The sequence below is a fragment of the Paralichthys olivaceus genome, chromosome 11, assembly GCF_024713975.1.
Source record: "Paralichthys olivaceus isolate ysfri-2021 chromosome 11, ASM2471397v2, whole genome shotgun sequence".
NCBI lineage: Eukaryota > Metazoa > Chordata > Actinopteri > Pleuronectiformes > Paralichthyidae > Paralichthys > Paralichthys olivaceus.
Window position 1 is genome coordinate 22609100 of NC_091103.1, and position 16723 is coordinate 22625822.

The 16723-nt window shown below is 43.0% G+C and overlaps 1 protein-coding gene across 1 annotated transcript in view; it reads left to right on the forward strand.

The window, feature by feature from the left end:
• The first annotated feature begins 45 nt into the window (after window positions 1–45).
• The window catches only part of yap1 (Yes1 associated transcriptional regulator), a 28604-nt gene continuing 11926 nt past the window's right edge, over window positions 46–16723 (forward strand). Inside the window, exons 1-4 of the mRNA XM_020088428.2 lie at window positions 46–819; window positions 2344–2579; window positions 14504–14622; window positions 15178–15291. Coding sequence (XP_019943987.1) covers window positions 619–819; window positions 2344–2579; window positions 14504–14622; window positions 15178–15291 — 670 coding nt within the window. The 5' untranslated portion in view covers window positions 46–618. The remainder of the gene's footprint in view (window positions 820–2343; window positions 2580–14503; window positions 14623–15177; window positions 15292–16723) is intronic.

Genomic DNA, 16723 nt, shown 5'->3' on the forward strand with positions numbered 1-16723 from the left:
CAAGCTCCGCCTCTGGAGCAGACATCCCATGAGTCATAAAGTTTGATGTCCTGCCCAAAGTTTAGACCCGACTGGAGCGAAACTTTTTTTTTTCTTGAAAGTGAGCCGCCGAGATTTGTCCTGCGAACCCTGATTGTTTCTCCTTTGTGAGAATAACCTCTAACACCTTTCGTTAGGAAAACAAAACAGTGGGACTCTTTGCGCGTTTGTTGTGTTTTTCGTCTTTTGTGGCTGCGTCTGGGTTTTTTTTTTCTTTTTGGAAAAGCTGGGGCCGGACGACAACACATCAGATTCCAGTGTGGAGTTGTAGATATGCGCTTTGTTACATCCACAACTATGCCAGCAAGAAACCCCAGGGAAACGCTGTGTTTGACTGCAGACTTCGACAGCTAACACACCGCGGGAGAAATCCAGAGTCATCGGCTGAGAAACTTTTAGAATGACTTCGGATCACTTTTGCTGAGAGCCGTCGAGAGTGATCCACATTTCCTCCTGCGTAAAAAAAACAACAGAAGAAAAAAGTTTGGGGATTGGCTCAAACTTCTTGTTGTGCGCCCCTGAACGCGTCAGTTTCGGATTTACGCATAGAAGTAAAAGTTCGCCGAGTGTTTTGGCACAATGGATCCGAGCCAGCACAACCCTCCTGCCGGACACCAGATCGTCCATGTACGCGGTGACTCTCAGACAGACCTGGAGACGCTTTTCAGCGCCGTGATGAACCCGAAAGGCACCATCATACCCCAGTCCGTGCCCATGCGGATGAGGAAGCTGCCAGACTCCTTCTTCAAACCTCCAGAACCAAAGTCCCATTCCAGACAAGTAAGCCCACCCGCACTGCCTCTCCTTCCCCCTTTTCCCAGAAATCACGGTTAAAGCCCAGGCCCATCCTGTGGCCGCTCAGGCCTACATACAATACGCGACTGCTCCACTCACTTTAAAGTTACTTAATCCGACTTTGTACTCTGTTTTTTCCTCTTGGGAAATCTTGAAGTTGCACCCAAACTGTTTACCCTCCTCTCACATCTCAAAATTCATATAATGAGTGGATTTTCCCACCTAGTTGCAAATATTTAGTCAAAATCACCGAAGAAAACAAAACATGTCCCACGGAACCTGTGCGTAAAAGTTTCACAGTAACCACAATATTCTAAAAAAAGCTATTTATTTGACATGAGAAGTTGGTCTAGATGATTTGAGGGGTTGTTATAATTAAAGTTAGTAGTCACTGACTGAAACTACACAGAAGAAGTTGACTTAATCATATGCGTAATATGATTTGATCAGATTCACAACCGTGCATTCACTGAACGTTCATGGACGTTTTGCAATGAATATGTTTTACATTGAAGAAATCATATGATGGTTGATTTCCTCTTATTTATCCCCCCTCCCGTTCCTCCACAACTGTTGCTTGTGGTCCCAGTGGAGTTTTATCATCGGTGCCATTGCGCATGTGTTGTTGTGCAGCGAGTCTGCGCTCTTGTCTGTCCCACACAGGCCTCTGATCCCCCTCCTCCTCTCCCCTCCCCTCCCTTCCCTGGACCTAAACAACACTCAAACATGCCTGCACATGAATGGAACTTCCTAACATATGCATGTGTACTTTGAACACGTATGTAAAATGACTTGGATTTCAAATATGTGTGATGTACATACACCACAACACAAAAATCACTAATTATCTACATGGTGCCTGTTCTGTAGTCTTTTTCATCCTTAACACACAATGAAATTTTGCATTCAAATTTAATATGATTCATTATATTTTATTAATTCTCACATGAATTCTATAATTTGTAAAATGTTGTCTTAAAGGTCCAGTGTGTAAGATTAAGGTGAAAGGGATCTATTGGCAGAAATATAATCCTCATGATGTTTTCACTTCTCCGTTTCATCTAAATTGTATGAATTGTATTTTTCTTTACCCCAGAAAAGACCCTTTATATTTAAATACTTTATATTTACATGGAGGGGACCCTCTCTACAGAGACCGCCATGTTTTTTACAGTAGTCCAGACTGGACAAACTAAACACCTTTTGAGTTTTTATGACAATTAAAGGCTACCACAGGTTCTTGTTCATGTTTGGAAGGAGAGGGTGAGGTGAGGGGTGTTCAGCTGCAACACAAACATTCAACACTAGATATCACAAAATTCTACACACTGTGCCTTTAAGATTTACAACTAATTTATTTCAAAATGACTATAGTGTCTTTTTTATCCAAAGATAAGTGAACAAACCAAAGTTTAACAAATGTTTTTCCACCTCCTAACAACATAGAATCACATAATAGAAATGTACAGCCTCTTAATTGATGATACCTCTCATCCAACCCTGACACAGGCCAGCACTGACGCTGGGAGTGGTGTCACCCTCACCCCCCACCATGTCCGTGCACACTCGTCCCCGGCCTCCCTGCAGTTGGGAGCCGTTTCCGGTGGCTCCCTGTCTGGCATGGCATCAGCAGGTGCCTCCCCTCAACATCTCCGTCAGTCCTCATACGAGATCCCTGATGACGTGCCCCTCCCCCACGGGTGGGAGATGGCAAAGACCACCTCCGGCCAGAGATACTTCCTCAAGTAAGTGTGCCGGCATCTGATGTCAACACTGTTTCCTTGGAAAAAGTTGAAAATGTATTGAAAATGAATGGATGGCTTTGTTGATGTTTACCACATGTATACCTCAGCTTCACTGTCAACACTTGGCATCCTGATAAAGACGATGTAATGTACGTTTTTGTCCATAAAAAAGCGAAATTGCATTTAAATTTTTAGACATAAGAAAATTGGCATCTATGATGTCTAATGTGAACCACCCAACTATCCTGCTTTCATTTTGTGAAAGTTGTGCCTCTTAATGTGATTGAATGACTCTGAATTAGTCCTAAGAAAGCTTTTGGTTTTCACACCGGAGTGGGAAATCTGCTTAAAACCTGGTGTCAAGAAGAGTTAAAATGGTTGTGTTCAAAGTGGTCCAGTCTTTAAGGCTACATCCATACCACTATGTTTTTGTTTGACAATTGTGTTTTCTACACAAGCGTTTTGTCTCCATATCAGTTTAAATGCTGAATTATACGCATTCAAACAGTTGTTTTCTTGTAAAATGCAGAATTGAACTGTACAGCAGCTGTCCAAAGACAACAGGGTCAACAACACTTGTAATTGATTATCCATGCCGTGTTCTACACTGGTACACACGGCTAATGCCAATTATTCTGTTCTGGGAGAGGGTCATGTGACAGGAGCCTGACAAATCAGTGAAGGTTACATTGTGACCAAAAAGAACCAATCAGCAAGCGGCCATGAGTGTCTGCGTCATCGTTTTCCAAACTTCTTTGTTGTAGCGGCAGTAAGGGCTAATTCACATCAGGATAGTACGGGGGACTTGGTTCGATTGGGCAGGGAATTCCGAAAAATTTCACACCTTCATTTGGTCCGGTTTGCTTTCACATCGCACTTTTTAAAGCGGACCAAACCGCCTGGACAGCGTCACGCAGTTACAACAGCTGCTCATTTGGGGCGGTATTGCCCGAAACAACTACTGACCATGAAAAAAAAAAGGCATGATGAAGAAAACCCGGCTAATCCATTGGCCAGGACAGAAAACGGAAAAAATATTTCAATGAGTGCCTATACCTCCATTTTACTACACAGGAGACATTTTGCCACGTTTTCTTCAACTCCCAGTTCGCGCCCCTCACTTTCGTTTCTTCTAACCAAAATACACAGCGCTCTACGTCACCTCCTCTCGTTAGTCCGCTGGATAGTCCGTTTGCGTTTCCCACTGTAAGTGAACAGTTCACACCACTCCAAATGAACCGAAACACCCGTGGAAGCGGACCAGGATTCATTTAAAGCGGACCAAATAGCACCAGTGTGAATGAGCCCTAAATCTCTGCAGTAGTGTGGATGCCGGGCGTATCGGTGACGGAGTAGATGGGTTTTAAAACAAAAATGTAGTAATGTGGATGTAGCCTATGACAAAAGCTCATATAATACAATCTTTACAATAAAATAATACTTATCTTCAGCAGTTTCCTTACATGTAGGTAAAAAACATAAAATTCTAGCCTCCAGCAATGGCTAAGTTATCAACGAAATTGTTCTGAGATTGGATACTGGCACTACAGCTCTTTTCATTGTGCACTATGCTGAGAACCATTGACACATTTGCTACAGCATGCAATGGTGACCAGTGTCCTCAAGTAGACAATTGCAATGGTTAAATTGTAGTTGATTGACTCCAGTCTCCTCTGCAGACAAGAGACGTCTTAGAAGGAGCTGCTGCTGTATGTAGTGTTACTTTACTTAGGTCTCAGGTTTCGGGAGAAACAATGGACCACTGTAGCTGTCTCCCAGACAGCCAAGGACAGACAGTCCTGCAGAACTCATCTCCTACCAGCGCACATCTCATCCACATCAATGATCCGATGCAAACTTTTTAAATAGTCGGCAGTAGGAAAACCAGAGCCCTGTGGGCAAGTCACAGAGTTTATCAGCCACTTGTTGGGTCGTGAGGCGTGTCTTTATTCTGTATGTACTTAATGGTTTTTTAATGCATCCATTCTCTGCAGCTCTGTGAAAAGACGGATTGAATAATTCATCCAAGTGATGTCCTCCTCAGCGATTCATGTTAATAGAATCTGTTCATTGTGATACGTCCCAAAGTTTCTGAAGCGGGCAGCTGCTCGTGTTCAGAGACGATCCGACACCGAGCTTCGTCATTCCTGCTCCTCCTGAAGACGAGATGTTGTCAGTTCTAGGAAATATTATTGCCTGACACAGAGTCTGAACAAACATGATAGCCTCAAATTTACTCGGATCAAAAAAAAAATCTCAGCACCAGATGTTTGAAGGTTTCACATCTGGAGAACATCTGGGCCGTTTGGAGGAGGCTCTCCTAAAATCTTACAAAAAGACGGGGGGTAGGAGTGAGGGAAAACACTTTCCTCAAAGACTCTCCCTGGATCGCAGCAGTTGTTTAGAAACTGACTGATCTGCTGCCCGTCCAGACACTGAATCTATTTTGTAAACTAAATTAAAGTTAAGTTTGGAATGAGAAATCTTGTATAACTTTTTTAGTTCAAACGATTGCTCAGTTTCATAGGAAGGACGTCATTATGTTTTTATAATTGGAACAATGTGTGATTTTCTTTTTGTTGTTGTTATATAACCACCGGGTAATTTGAGATGAGTTTATTCGACTGCTTTTACTTGGAAACAAAACAGGAAAGCAGAGTGAGAGTTGCATTGATTGATTAATTGGTTAACAATGTAAGACAAAAATCTACAATTACAGCGTTTCATAAAGTCTGAAAAATTGGAGCCTTTTGTTTTTCCGCAGTTGCCTTTCACATATGAAAAATGCAGCAGGAGATTATCTGGGTCAGACGTCTTTTCCACCTTGATATATTTTCATTATTTGTGGTTTTGAGTCTGTTGGATTTTAAAAACATCAACAAGAGGTCCACTCCTTTGCCATGAATTTTACAGACATTTTACTTGGGGTGGCTGGAAAAGATCTGGAAATGTTTGGGCACAGTTTCATTCTAACACACAACCCCTTTGGAAAATGGAAGGGAATCGTCTGGAGTTCAGTGCATCTTCCAAAGCAGCTTTAGAGAATGAGAGAATTTTAGTAAAGTATGTTTACAAGTCAATGATAAAACAGAATAAAACACAAATTAAGATGTTTTGTTTACAATGAGTCCATTTTCTTTGTATAGTGCCAAATCACAATATACATTACATAGTGAGGCAGAAAACAAAACACTGCAGCTTCTCTCTAACAAAAAATACAACTAACTGTAAATCTTGCCTTTTTAAAAATATAAATCATAAATGTTCTTATTTAGGTAGAGATTGAATTTAGTTGTGGCTACAAATGACTTTCTGCTCGCTAGTAAACCCGATGTGAACTTTTGGAATTGGAAAAAACAGCTGAGTTACTGCGAGCGGAGCACGGCATCTGTGCTCAAGTAAGGAGACGTCAAGGAGAAATCTTCCATACGGCGAACATCAAAGTGCAGATATTTGATCTGGAATAAAGGCAGCCTCGCCAGAGCTTTGGGAAAAAAGACACTCCCCTATTTATAAACAGGAGTTGCCTGACCAAGACATGTTGCAGGAGGAGTGAGAGTGTGTGTGTGTGTGGGTGGATGGACGGGTGGGGGTTGGGAGAGTTGATCACCAGCGAGCAGAGAGCAGGGGCTCACATTTCACTCCGTTGATCACTGTTGTTCTGAGAGATATATCAACTCAGGGTGAAAGTTTCCCTTTAAAGATGCTGTCTCTCCCTCCTGCTCCGTCCGATGGTTCACTACAGGATCATACAGTTGGGGAATGATCGGCCTCCGTGAGTCACAGCAGCTCCGCGGACACCGATGTCCCACTCCCCTTTTTAAAATCCTGGCTCCGTTGTTGGAATGAATGGAGCTGTGGTACTTGTGATGGTGCCTCCTTTGTGTCAATGAAGTTAAATGGCAGCCATGTGGAGATGACTAGAGGAGAGGCCAAGAGAAACTGCGGCCCTCCCTTTTGTCCAAGCAGTGAAACAGTGATCTTTATTCAGACCACAGGCCTGTTGAGACTCATGTGAGCCTTCCTAAAATAGACAAATGGCTGACATGAAGCTTGAAGATGGTGGAGAGAGAGAGAGAGAGAGGGCAGCGGCTTCTCTCGAGAGTTTGGCCATTTTTCTTGACACCTGAAATGTGACGCTCTTGTCAGGCTGAGAGTTTGGTGTAAAAAGTCCCCGTGCAAGATTAACAGTGTTGACAGCTGCAGTTTTTTTTTCCCTTTTGAATAGTGATAAGTTTTGAAATAATTTGATCTTTGAATTTTTCTGTCCCCAGTAAATGAATAGCTATAGTGCTCGAAACATCACTAAGGCAAATAAATTGTTTTAGCGAGATCTTTTTAGGTCTGCGGGTTTCTATAATATTTTGTTGATCCAGCACCAATCAATTTTTTTTTACAGGAGGTAAAAAAATATACTTTTTACCCAGGAAATGAATTGCCCACCACAATGGCACTGAGTGAAGTGTATACCTCAGCCAAGGCCCAACAGTTCCCTTATGAAACAATGTTTAAATTCACTTCATTCATTTTATTTGGATCTTCTCATATACTGTATATCAGTCCCAAGCTACAATATACCAAGCAGACAGGGATGAAAACATGACCTCCCTGGCCGAGGTAATTAAAGTACATTTGCCATTAAATAAGGTATAATCAGTGAATTCAGCTTCTCAAAGATTCATGAATTATTCTCTGAGAAACACTGAAAAATCTCACAGAGTTGAAGTGTGGGGGAAAATGTAATGGGTCCCTCCTTTGGTATGAAAATCTGTTTTTGAGTTATTGTGCTAACTAACAAATAAACTCAGACGTCAACATAAGTTCCCTGTTGGAAACAACAAATCTGATAATCAATATAAACACAGATTTGTTCTCTTCTTATTTTCCTATCGTAAAGTTTTGATTTCTAATTGTTTCACCGAAGTCCCAAGGATGTGGGGATAAATTGTTGACCGGTGCCTGCAGACCCAATGAACATCAGATACTAGGTCTCCTGCAAAATGTTTTGTTGTGGCTGTTACATAAAAAACAAAACCCCAAAAGTGTGGAGAGGACCGGGAGAATGTCAACAAAGTCTGTTGACCTTTCCTCCTCCTTCTTGCAGCAGTTTGCTGTGGCCCGTGATTTACGACAGCAGGGGCAGGGAGGTGGGGTCACCTTGCTTGGTGCTCGGACTGAGGGCCAGGGTGGGGGGGGGGGGGGCAGGGCCGGTCTCCAGGGTTGGGTTGTAAACTAATGAAGGTTTCTAATTTAGACACACCGGTGAACCAGGAGGGGTAATCACTGTTTCCGGGCGCTTATTAAATGCAGCTTTGAATGAGCTTTTAGTCCGTGGGAAGTCAGCCCTAAGCAGAGGAAAGCTTTGGGGGGGATGGGCAGCTATTGTCTGCCCTCAGGGGCAGGTAGAGCCGTGTGTTGATGGACACTTTTGTCTTTTCTCAATTGGATTCTAAACTGTTTTTACGAGTCTGGTTTCCCACAAGAGAACGGCTGATTTGTGTCTTTTCTATATTTAACTAAAAAAAAAACGGCTGTAAATGATTATATTATCCACAGTGGGCACATCTGATGAATCCTTTTGCTGTGTGCATTTTATTTTGAAGTGTTTTTACACTGTATAGCTGCAAGCTCCCGATTAACCAGGAAAACTAGACAGACTGATAACTAGTGCAGCTTCAGTCTTTCTAGAGTTTCCTGAACATCTGTTGCACTAAATAGAAGTCGACACCCCCAATGAGAGCTGGAGAGATCAGTGTTTACTTGGACTTTATGCAGTATTTATATCTGTGTAGCACATATTAAGATTTTCTGCAGACATTTGTACTATATTACTATTTAGGAAATTGTGGTTTCTTTAATGAGTGCAGAAAAAAGCATCATTGAATTAGTGTTTTCTGGGTTTATCCATATTGTTAAGTAATGCACAATTAAAACAACTTAAGTTTGGTTTTTGGGTGCATAAATAAAGCATATTTTAATGACTGCAATACTATAGTCCTGTGTGAGTGACACAAAGTACAGTTGTTTATTAAGATTAAACATTAGGTGATGACTGTCTCTCCAATTTCTAAAAATTGATTAAAGTGTTATAGTTAAATTACTGCTCAACATCTAATGTAAACTTTGTAATACCTAAATGTTTCCTTTATCAATTATCTAATTTACTGCAACTCTGCCTGAAGCTCGAAGCTATAAATGCTCAAATTGGATTTCAAACCAAGCTGTTATAAACCAACGCCACCCGGTCGCTCACAAATGGTGCTGGGAAGCCCGAGCTGTGAGTCTGCGTGAAGCGCTCATTTGGAGCAACTTTGTGTTTGACAAACTTTTGGTTTATTGACCACACACAGACAAGACCCTTCCTGTTCAACTGGGGCCTGTCTGCTCGGTACACAAATGGGACTGTGAGAAAGTCAGGCTAGTGTTTACCAAAGTCTTGATGTAACACCTCTGTCCCAGACATCAATGCCTGCACTGTCAATGAGGGCATCACCACAGAGACGTAGTATCTGAAAAGCGGAGCCTCTCAGGTGGGGTTCCCGAAAGTGCTCAGACTCATAGAGGCTCATGACAGCTGAATAACAAAATAAAACATATTTGTAAATAGGTTGTCTGTTGCCATATGCATACATTTGTATTATTTCTACTTTTCAAAAGTTTGTATTTGATAATTATTAATAAAGTGTGACGTGGCAACGTGGTAACGACGTGGTAACATAACTGGCTTAAGTTTTTGCAAAATGGAAATAAAAATCAATCCATTGTTCACTTTTTAACTGTTCAATATTCATTTATGTCTCTGAAATTCATTTATACAGGAAGCTGTTTAAGTCTAAGAAAATTTATTTTTATTTTATTTTTTATTATTGTACTTATGGAGAAGGGGTGCAATTAAATAGGTTCGGACATCTGGAGCCTAGCTGAGGTGGTTTGGGCATTTAATTGGGAGTCCTCCTGGGTGTCTTCCTTTGGAGGTTTTCTCCTAACATCCAACATGGAGGATGCTGGGACTGTTATATGTATTGTTCTGGGAACACCTTGGCATGATGTTGCAAAATGTTTGGGAGAGGTCACTTGCTGCCTCTTGTGACCCCGACCCCTGATAAGTGGAATAAAATGGATCGATCGAAATAAAGGGCTGTAAAACTGAAACACAATCAGTCCTGCTACTTGGTGAATTAGTTGCTTCATCAGGAAGCACGATGATACAAACACTCCTTCAAAGGGAAACTTAAAGCCACAATAGGGTCGCAGAGGTCGCCTCAATAATCTCTCTTGATGATGCCCTGCTGATAGAGAGGCAGCCAGGCATCCCCAGTCAACCAGAGTAGAAATGGTCATCCTCATCTTAGAGGACTGATTACATCTGGCCTCCCTCAGTGCACTCTTTAGTCATCGGCTTTAACCACCTTCCAAGCATATACTCCCTGGGTGGAGCCCCTGTGGCCTGAGGATCCCATTTTTAACATTTGACAACTCAGCTGTGGGGTGTGTTTCATCACTGCTGAACTCCCCATAGCTTCACTCCTCTGTTTTAACACCAGTCAAATGCAGCTTTTGACATCTGGCTTTTGAAGAGAGACAGTTTCGGGGGAATAAAAAATCAATCTCGCCTCAAATCCAGCTTTGATCCGCTGTTCTGGCAGGTAACAGAGCTTATTCAGAGACATTTAAACCAAAGGGCCGACTTATTTCTGGCTGCAACGTTCTCCTTTAAAGACAGATGTAAACGCTGCAGTGTTCATGGGTGCAAACAGGCCACCTGTGTGTGTTTGTCAAATTACTGTAATGAAAGCTTTTAAAATTTTCACACTTCTTCGACAGGCTCCCCTTAAAGGGATAGTTCACTGAAAAATGAAAATGCACTCAACTACTCACCACTATGCAGAGGAGTGGGTGAAGTGTTTGAGTCCACAAAACACTTCAGGAGTCGCAGAAGTAAACTTTATAGCAGCAGAATCCAATACAATTAAAGTTGATGATGACCTAGACTTCAGACGTAATAAAACAACAGAGCATGCCTCCATACTGCTCGTGTGGTGTCATCCAAATGTCTGCAAGCCCTGACATTCTATCAAATTCTACTTGAATTCTACTTCCGATATCTTCCTGAGGTGCATTCATGGACAATGGGACACACTAAGTCTGCTAGTTTAGCTACTTCCAGTGGACTTTTTGTCTCAAAACACGGTTTCAAGTCGAATATGAAAGTTGGGGCTTCCAGACACACGAGCAGTAGGGAGGCATGTTCGGTTGTTTTGTTATGTCTGAACTCTACGTCATAATTGACTTCAATTGTATTGGATTCTGCTGCTACAAAGTTTACCCCTGAGGCTCCAGCAGTGTTTTTTTTGGACTCAAACACTTCACCCACTCCTCTGCATAGTGATGAGTAGATGATGATTGCATTTTCATTTTTCAGTGAACTGAAACTGATCCCTTTTAAGGATGTTGAACCTCTGCTATGGTTAGGGTTAACCCTGACCCTGTCACTGCCCATAGGAGAGCTGTTATATCTTCAATTATCTCACTTTTACAAAAAAGAATCACAAGTTGCAGGGGGACTACCCTCATGTGACCAACACTGAACAGAAAAGTTGTTGTACTTAAGCAAAGTCAAGTTTAGCTATTTTTGCGAAAGGCTCCCCCTCCTTCCTCTGCGAGACACATTAAAAATAACAGTGGCACAATAATCGCCAGCTTGATAATTGGGCCATCATTCAAGGAGATGTCAAGAGCCTGGGTGGATCAAGAGTCCTCCCCTGTGCTCTGCTCAGCCACAGTCGACCATGATGACAGCTTGAGCAAAAATTAGCAAGTAAAGCACCATATTAGAGCCAGACAACTTGATAATGGGTCATGTTTGAACCACAGCGCTCTCCTTTGTGTGAATGGCAGTACCTGGCCATTTACAGCCCCCCCCCCACAAAAAGGGGAAGATAATGATTGGTATTCAGTTGTGTGAACCACAGAAGACTAAATATAACCAAACTGTTTTCTTACTGTTATGTCCAGTCCTCCACAATAGGATTGCATATTGGTTTGAAAGAGACATTCGCTTCATTTAAAGATACTGTTGAATTTGGAAAGAAAATGAAGCACTCCAGTCACAACTGCTCTTCAAACAAATGCAGCGCTTTGAAAACAGTGGAAACCACTTGACAGAAATGATATAAAGCTACTATCACACCTTTTGAAGACTTGGACGTTTGGCTGTGGGCTTGTACTGTGCTCCCTTATGAAGATTAGCAGCGTTGACGTGTGTGATCTCAATCAGTTGCAACTGATTCTAATGGTGATAAGGCAGCACTCCTCAATCCAGCTTTCGGTTCACAATCCAACCAACATGGATTCAAGATAAACAGTCTTTAACAGAGACTCCAAAAAATTTGGTTAAAGCTTTAACACCTTGTTAATGATTTGGCCACGTCAGTGTGGACTACAACCCAAACCTTGCACATGTAAACACTGCTTTCAAAAGAATCTGCTTTTGTGTGGACGAGGCCCACACCACAGCCACTTGTCTCTGTGTCCGCTGCCCTGCCCCAGGGTCGGACGGAGTTTTGGGGGAGGGTATGGTATGGCTGTCCTGCTGAGCTCACTGTGGTGTCAGAGACATGTAAAGACAACACCGAGCAGTTGTGACTGTGGAGGTTGCAGATCATCAGCAATTCCTAACAGCAACTGGTGGCCTCCAGCCGTCCGTCCCAACAGTTGCTATGACATTGTTTTGTTTTATTTTTCGCCTGCCGGAAGCAGTGTATAGCCCCAGCCATGTAGGGTACGGGCAGGTTGGGTGAATGGATTATCCTTTAGTTTTAAACCCTAGTGATGAATTATTGGCTCCTGGTAACTCATTTACCAGGTCTCTCAGTTCCCACGTACGGGGTTTTTGAATACAGAGCAGTGCTGAGTTGCAGTGTGTGAACTATATCACAGGGTTTTTGATTATCACCTCCTCTGTGTTGTACTGAAGCTTTGTTTGCATGTGTTTTGTTTGACTTCAGACACAAAAGTTTGATAGAAAATTCAATATTCGTTCTTTCATCTGCGCCCGACAGAGGAGCAGCTCAGCGAGGGGGGGGGGGGGGGGGGGGGGTGTAAGGGTCTTGGAAGTTGTACATTTCCATTCATGTTTTCCAGTTGTTGCATTTCTGTTAGGCACTGGTGTACCAGGATATGCAGGCCTCTCATTTACGATAAAGCCTCCCTTCCCTTCCCTCATCCCAGTGCTCGTCTCCCAGTCTCCTCCCCTGTTCTCTCCTCCCCTCTAGAACAAATGTCATAGTTTCCAGAGTGGGAATGAGGCAGCGAAGGGGGCAGGGCGGGCACTCGGGAGTGTAACAGGACCACAGCAACTCATGCAGCCAATAGAATTCGGGGGGATTGCTTCCGTAGATGTTTTTTTTTTTTTTTTTTCCCTCTTTCATTCTTTTCTGTAGTTGTCTTCCCCCTGCTCGCTGTGACCCCTCTTTCTCAAGGGGCCCCTCCAGTCTGAGCAGTTCCAGCTATTTTGCTTGGTTTGTGGTGTTTGTGTGTGTGTGTGTGAGGCCTGGGGTGGGGGGTGGGGGGTTGTGGTCGGGGATTTGGCAGCTCCTTTGATCAGTAAAGCATAAACAAGAGGGGGCTTCAAAATGGGTTGCATTGTGTGTGTGTGTGTGTGTGAGTGTGTGTGTGTGTGTGTGTGGGGTGGGGGGGTGGAGTGCTGAGTCAGGCCCTCTCGCTCTCTGGCCTGGGATGCAGAGCAGACAGGCAGGCTGGGATTACCACAGAGGCCAAGAGAAACTATCCGAATCTCTCACTTCACCCAGCTGTTCCAAAATCTGTGCTAATGGCGCTGCTGGATCAAATGAACAGCAAGTTGTAAAGAATCACAGCGGGGGGGGGGACCCACACCCAGAACGTGATTATTGCACAGAGCTGTAGATGGATTGCTGAGGGTGATATTCAGTTGCATCAACCTTTTTTTAAAAATTTTTGTCGTGTATAGGGAATTAATTTTGCCCCCGCCGCAACATAAATGTAAGCGTTTGGGGTGTTGCATAAACAAGCTGCTGGACTTTGGTGCCTATTTGTTTGAGATGAGGGGGGTCTCTTAAATAGGATGGCTCAAAAAAACAAAAAACAAAAAAAAAAGAACAAGTGAATAGTGGGGTTTTAGGTCGTAGCTCAGTCTGTGCCTTTGTCAAGCAGGTGAAAGCTTTGTAAATGTGGCGCCAGATTGTTAAAGCCCCTGACACTCCACAGTGTCCGAGCCGCTTCCAGGAAAAAAGGACCCCCTGCGTTGAGCCCTGGGACTGACCCTCCCTCAATAGAGAGGGTCCTGCTCGGGAGAGGAGGGCTTCCTGTATTAGCTTTCCATCTTAATCAAGCAACAAGTACCAACAAAGCACTAATTATCAATGCCTTCACACAACGCAACACAATGCCACCTCCCCCGCTCCAGCCCCAGCAAGGACGAGCCCGTGAAATAGACGGAGCAACATTGTTTGATGTCACAAGAGTTGTTTTGAATCCTCTTGAACATTTTAAAGCAGTAATTTCAACAGTTACAGTTGATTGACTTGATTTATTTTTATAACTTTTGTTTTGCCGTGATTATTCATTACTTCATTTTTATTCACAATGTACAGTTTTATGAGAATTTCAGGAAACAAATTCAACCCTATGTAATGATAACCGGCTCGTGTGGATCTATATTAAATTGTGTGTTCATACAGGCGGTGCAAATAGTTGTCGTTTACAGAAAGTTGTTTTTTTCATCAAAGAGCTTGTTGAAGCTGCAGTGAGTCATCAGCTCCTGCATGTGACCTGCTTTTTTTTTTTACAGACCCTAGTTTGAACTCACTACTGATTATTACTGGTACAAAACATTAATGGCAGTTGTTGTTCATTAATTTTTTTCTGTTGTTGTCTCTCTACAGTCACATTGATCAGTCCACCACCTGGCAGGATCCTCGCAAAGCACTGCTCCAGATGAACCAGGCTGCTCCGGCCAACTCTCTGCCGGTCCAACAACAGAATCTTATGACCCCAGCTAGTGGTGCGTACATGTTGACATAAAAGTTAGTTCAATTTTACCATAGTAGCTGCATACTACATGTCATACACATGATTATTTTTTTTTGGCAGAGTTCAATTTCTTTTCACGTTATTTCCAGGCACTTTCTTTGTTTCTAACCCAATATATAGGATAGTCCTCTGGAGCTGTCTCGTCTAGTTATTACATGTCACTAAGACTCTGTACCTCAGATTTGGCCATGCAGTTGGAATTTGCCCTAGGTGGAGTAAGACGGAGGCAGAACGTGACAGGTCCTGTCTGACATGTTTGGGAGCTCTGTGACTCACAGATTACAGAGTTCACCCGTCAACTCTATCTCTGTATTCTCAAATCGTCACTTCTCCGGCAACCTACGAGTAAATCTGAAAAAAATAACAACAACCTGATAGCATATACATGTTGACTATAATACACTCTACTATCTACAATATACTGTAATTAAACCCTATTATTTATTATACTTATGCAATGCTTCTGTTGGGCGGTGTTGGAGTGGATGAACCACCAGCGTCTCTAACAGAATTTTTTGTCCCTCAGGTTCTCTCCCTGATGGCTGGGAACAAGCTATTACGTCAGAGGGAGAAATCTACTACATCAACCACAAGAACAAGACCACATCCTGGCTCGACCCACGACTCGACCAACGCTACGGTGAGTTTGGTGCAGAGCGGCATTTTTTATTTAAGTTGTTTAGTTTTCAAAGTAAAGTTCACCTGATTTGTTGAAATAATATAGTTAATGATTAGGTAATAGCTACTTAGAATTAGAAAATTAGTACTTTAAAAACATTTTTGTGACGGCAATTTACTTTCCCTAGTGCGAAGCTCTAATCCCCAAAAAAGTAATAGTGTGATTGATTCTACGTGACTCATTTCGCCACACTAAATTGTTTTTTCGAGTGACGAGTTGCACTGTTGGTTGTCGAAACCACATTTCACCTACACTCCACCTTCAGAATCTGCGCCTAACCTTTTGTCAGCCATTTTAGTGCCGGAGCAACAGCTGAGTTGGCCATTAATCCCCCCAGGCACGGCTACAGTTTGACAGTTAGCTTTCTGTGTGTGGTGGCCGGGGGCCGGTGAATTAGTGACAGGGCCGCGTTACATGTGTCGAGACTCTGCGGCCATGGGAATGAGCTAATCCCCCCTTGTGTGCCAGGAAGGTTTCAAGAGATGAAGGTTCCTGCTTATGTCACTCTGACTCATTTACGCTTCAGGTGCCATCCCTTCATTAAAGCAGCATTCCCCGGGGGAGCTCACCCTGGTTCGCAAAGTCAACATGTGTGAATCAGCACGCAGCCTGTTATCCTGTTTAATTTTAGCGTTACTTCTTTTATTTCCTTTTTTTTTTTTTTTTTACGAACCGAGGCACAGAAAGGGCAGTTTTTTTTCTGTAAGAAATTGTGTAACCTGCTCTGGAGGCAGGCAGGAGAGTTCAAAACAGAGTTGTAAGGCGAGCGGGGCAGCTGGGAAAGGTGGCGGCTCCGATCGGTGGAGCTCTTTGAAGATTTATAAGTCTTGAACACACAAAGCTGCTCGGCCCCTGAAAGTGAGTGAGAGGGGGGACGAGACCATGTTAACTCATTATATGCCATCAAACTGAATTTCAGTCCACGTTATATATAATCCTTGCACATCGTAAATCTCAGGGCTCAGATTTAGACTTGTTCCCATGTCGCTCATCTGTGGTTTTTGTATTTTTTGAAGTTCCACACTCTTCAAACAACTTAATATTCATTTGTGGCTCTGTGTTTGAAGAAAAACCAAATGTTATTCTTTTGAGTCATATTCTTTTCACGTTGTGCATAGAAAGGTGCTCCTCTGCATCAGAATCCACTCTACTGCTGCTATGTAGGTCTCTCTCAACTATAAGCCAGCTGCTTTGATAATGGAGGCTAATTTGAGCTTTGAGAAGAAAAGCAGCGGAGCGCCTTTAACTGAGTGCTGCTGCCGGCTGGCTCTCCCCTGCATGAGGCCCAGAGCAAGCACAGCCCCATCCTGCTGCAGCTCCAGACAGACTTGAATCTCTGCCAGGCCTCTTTATTCTGTGGTCCAACTCTTAATCTTTTCCAGACCTTTTCAGT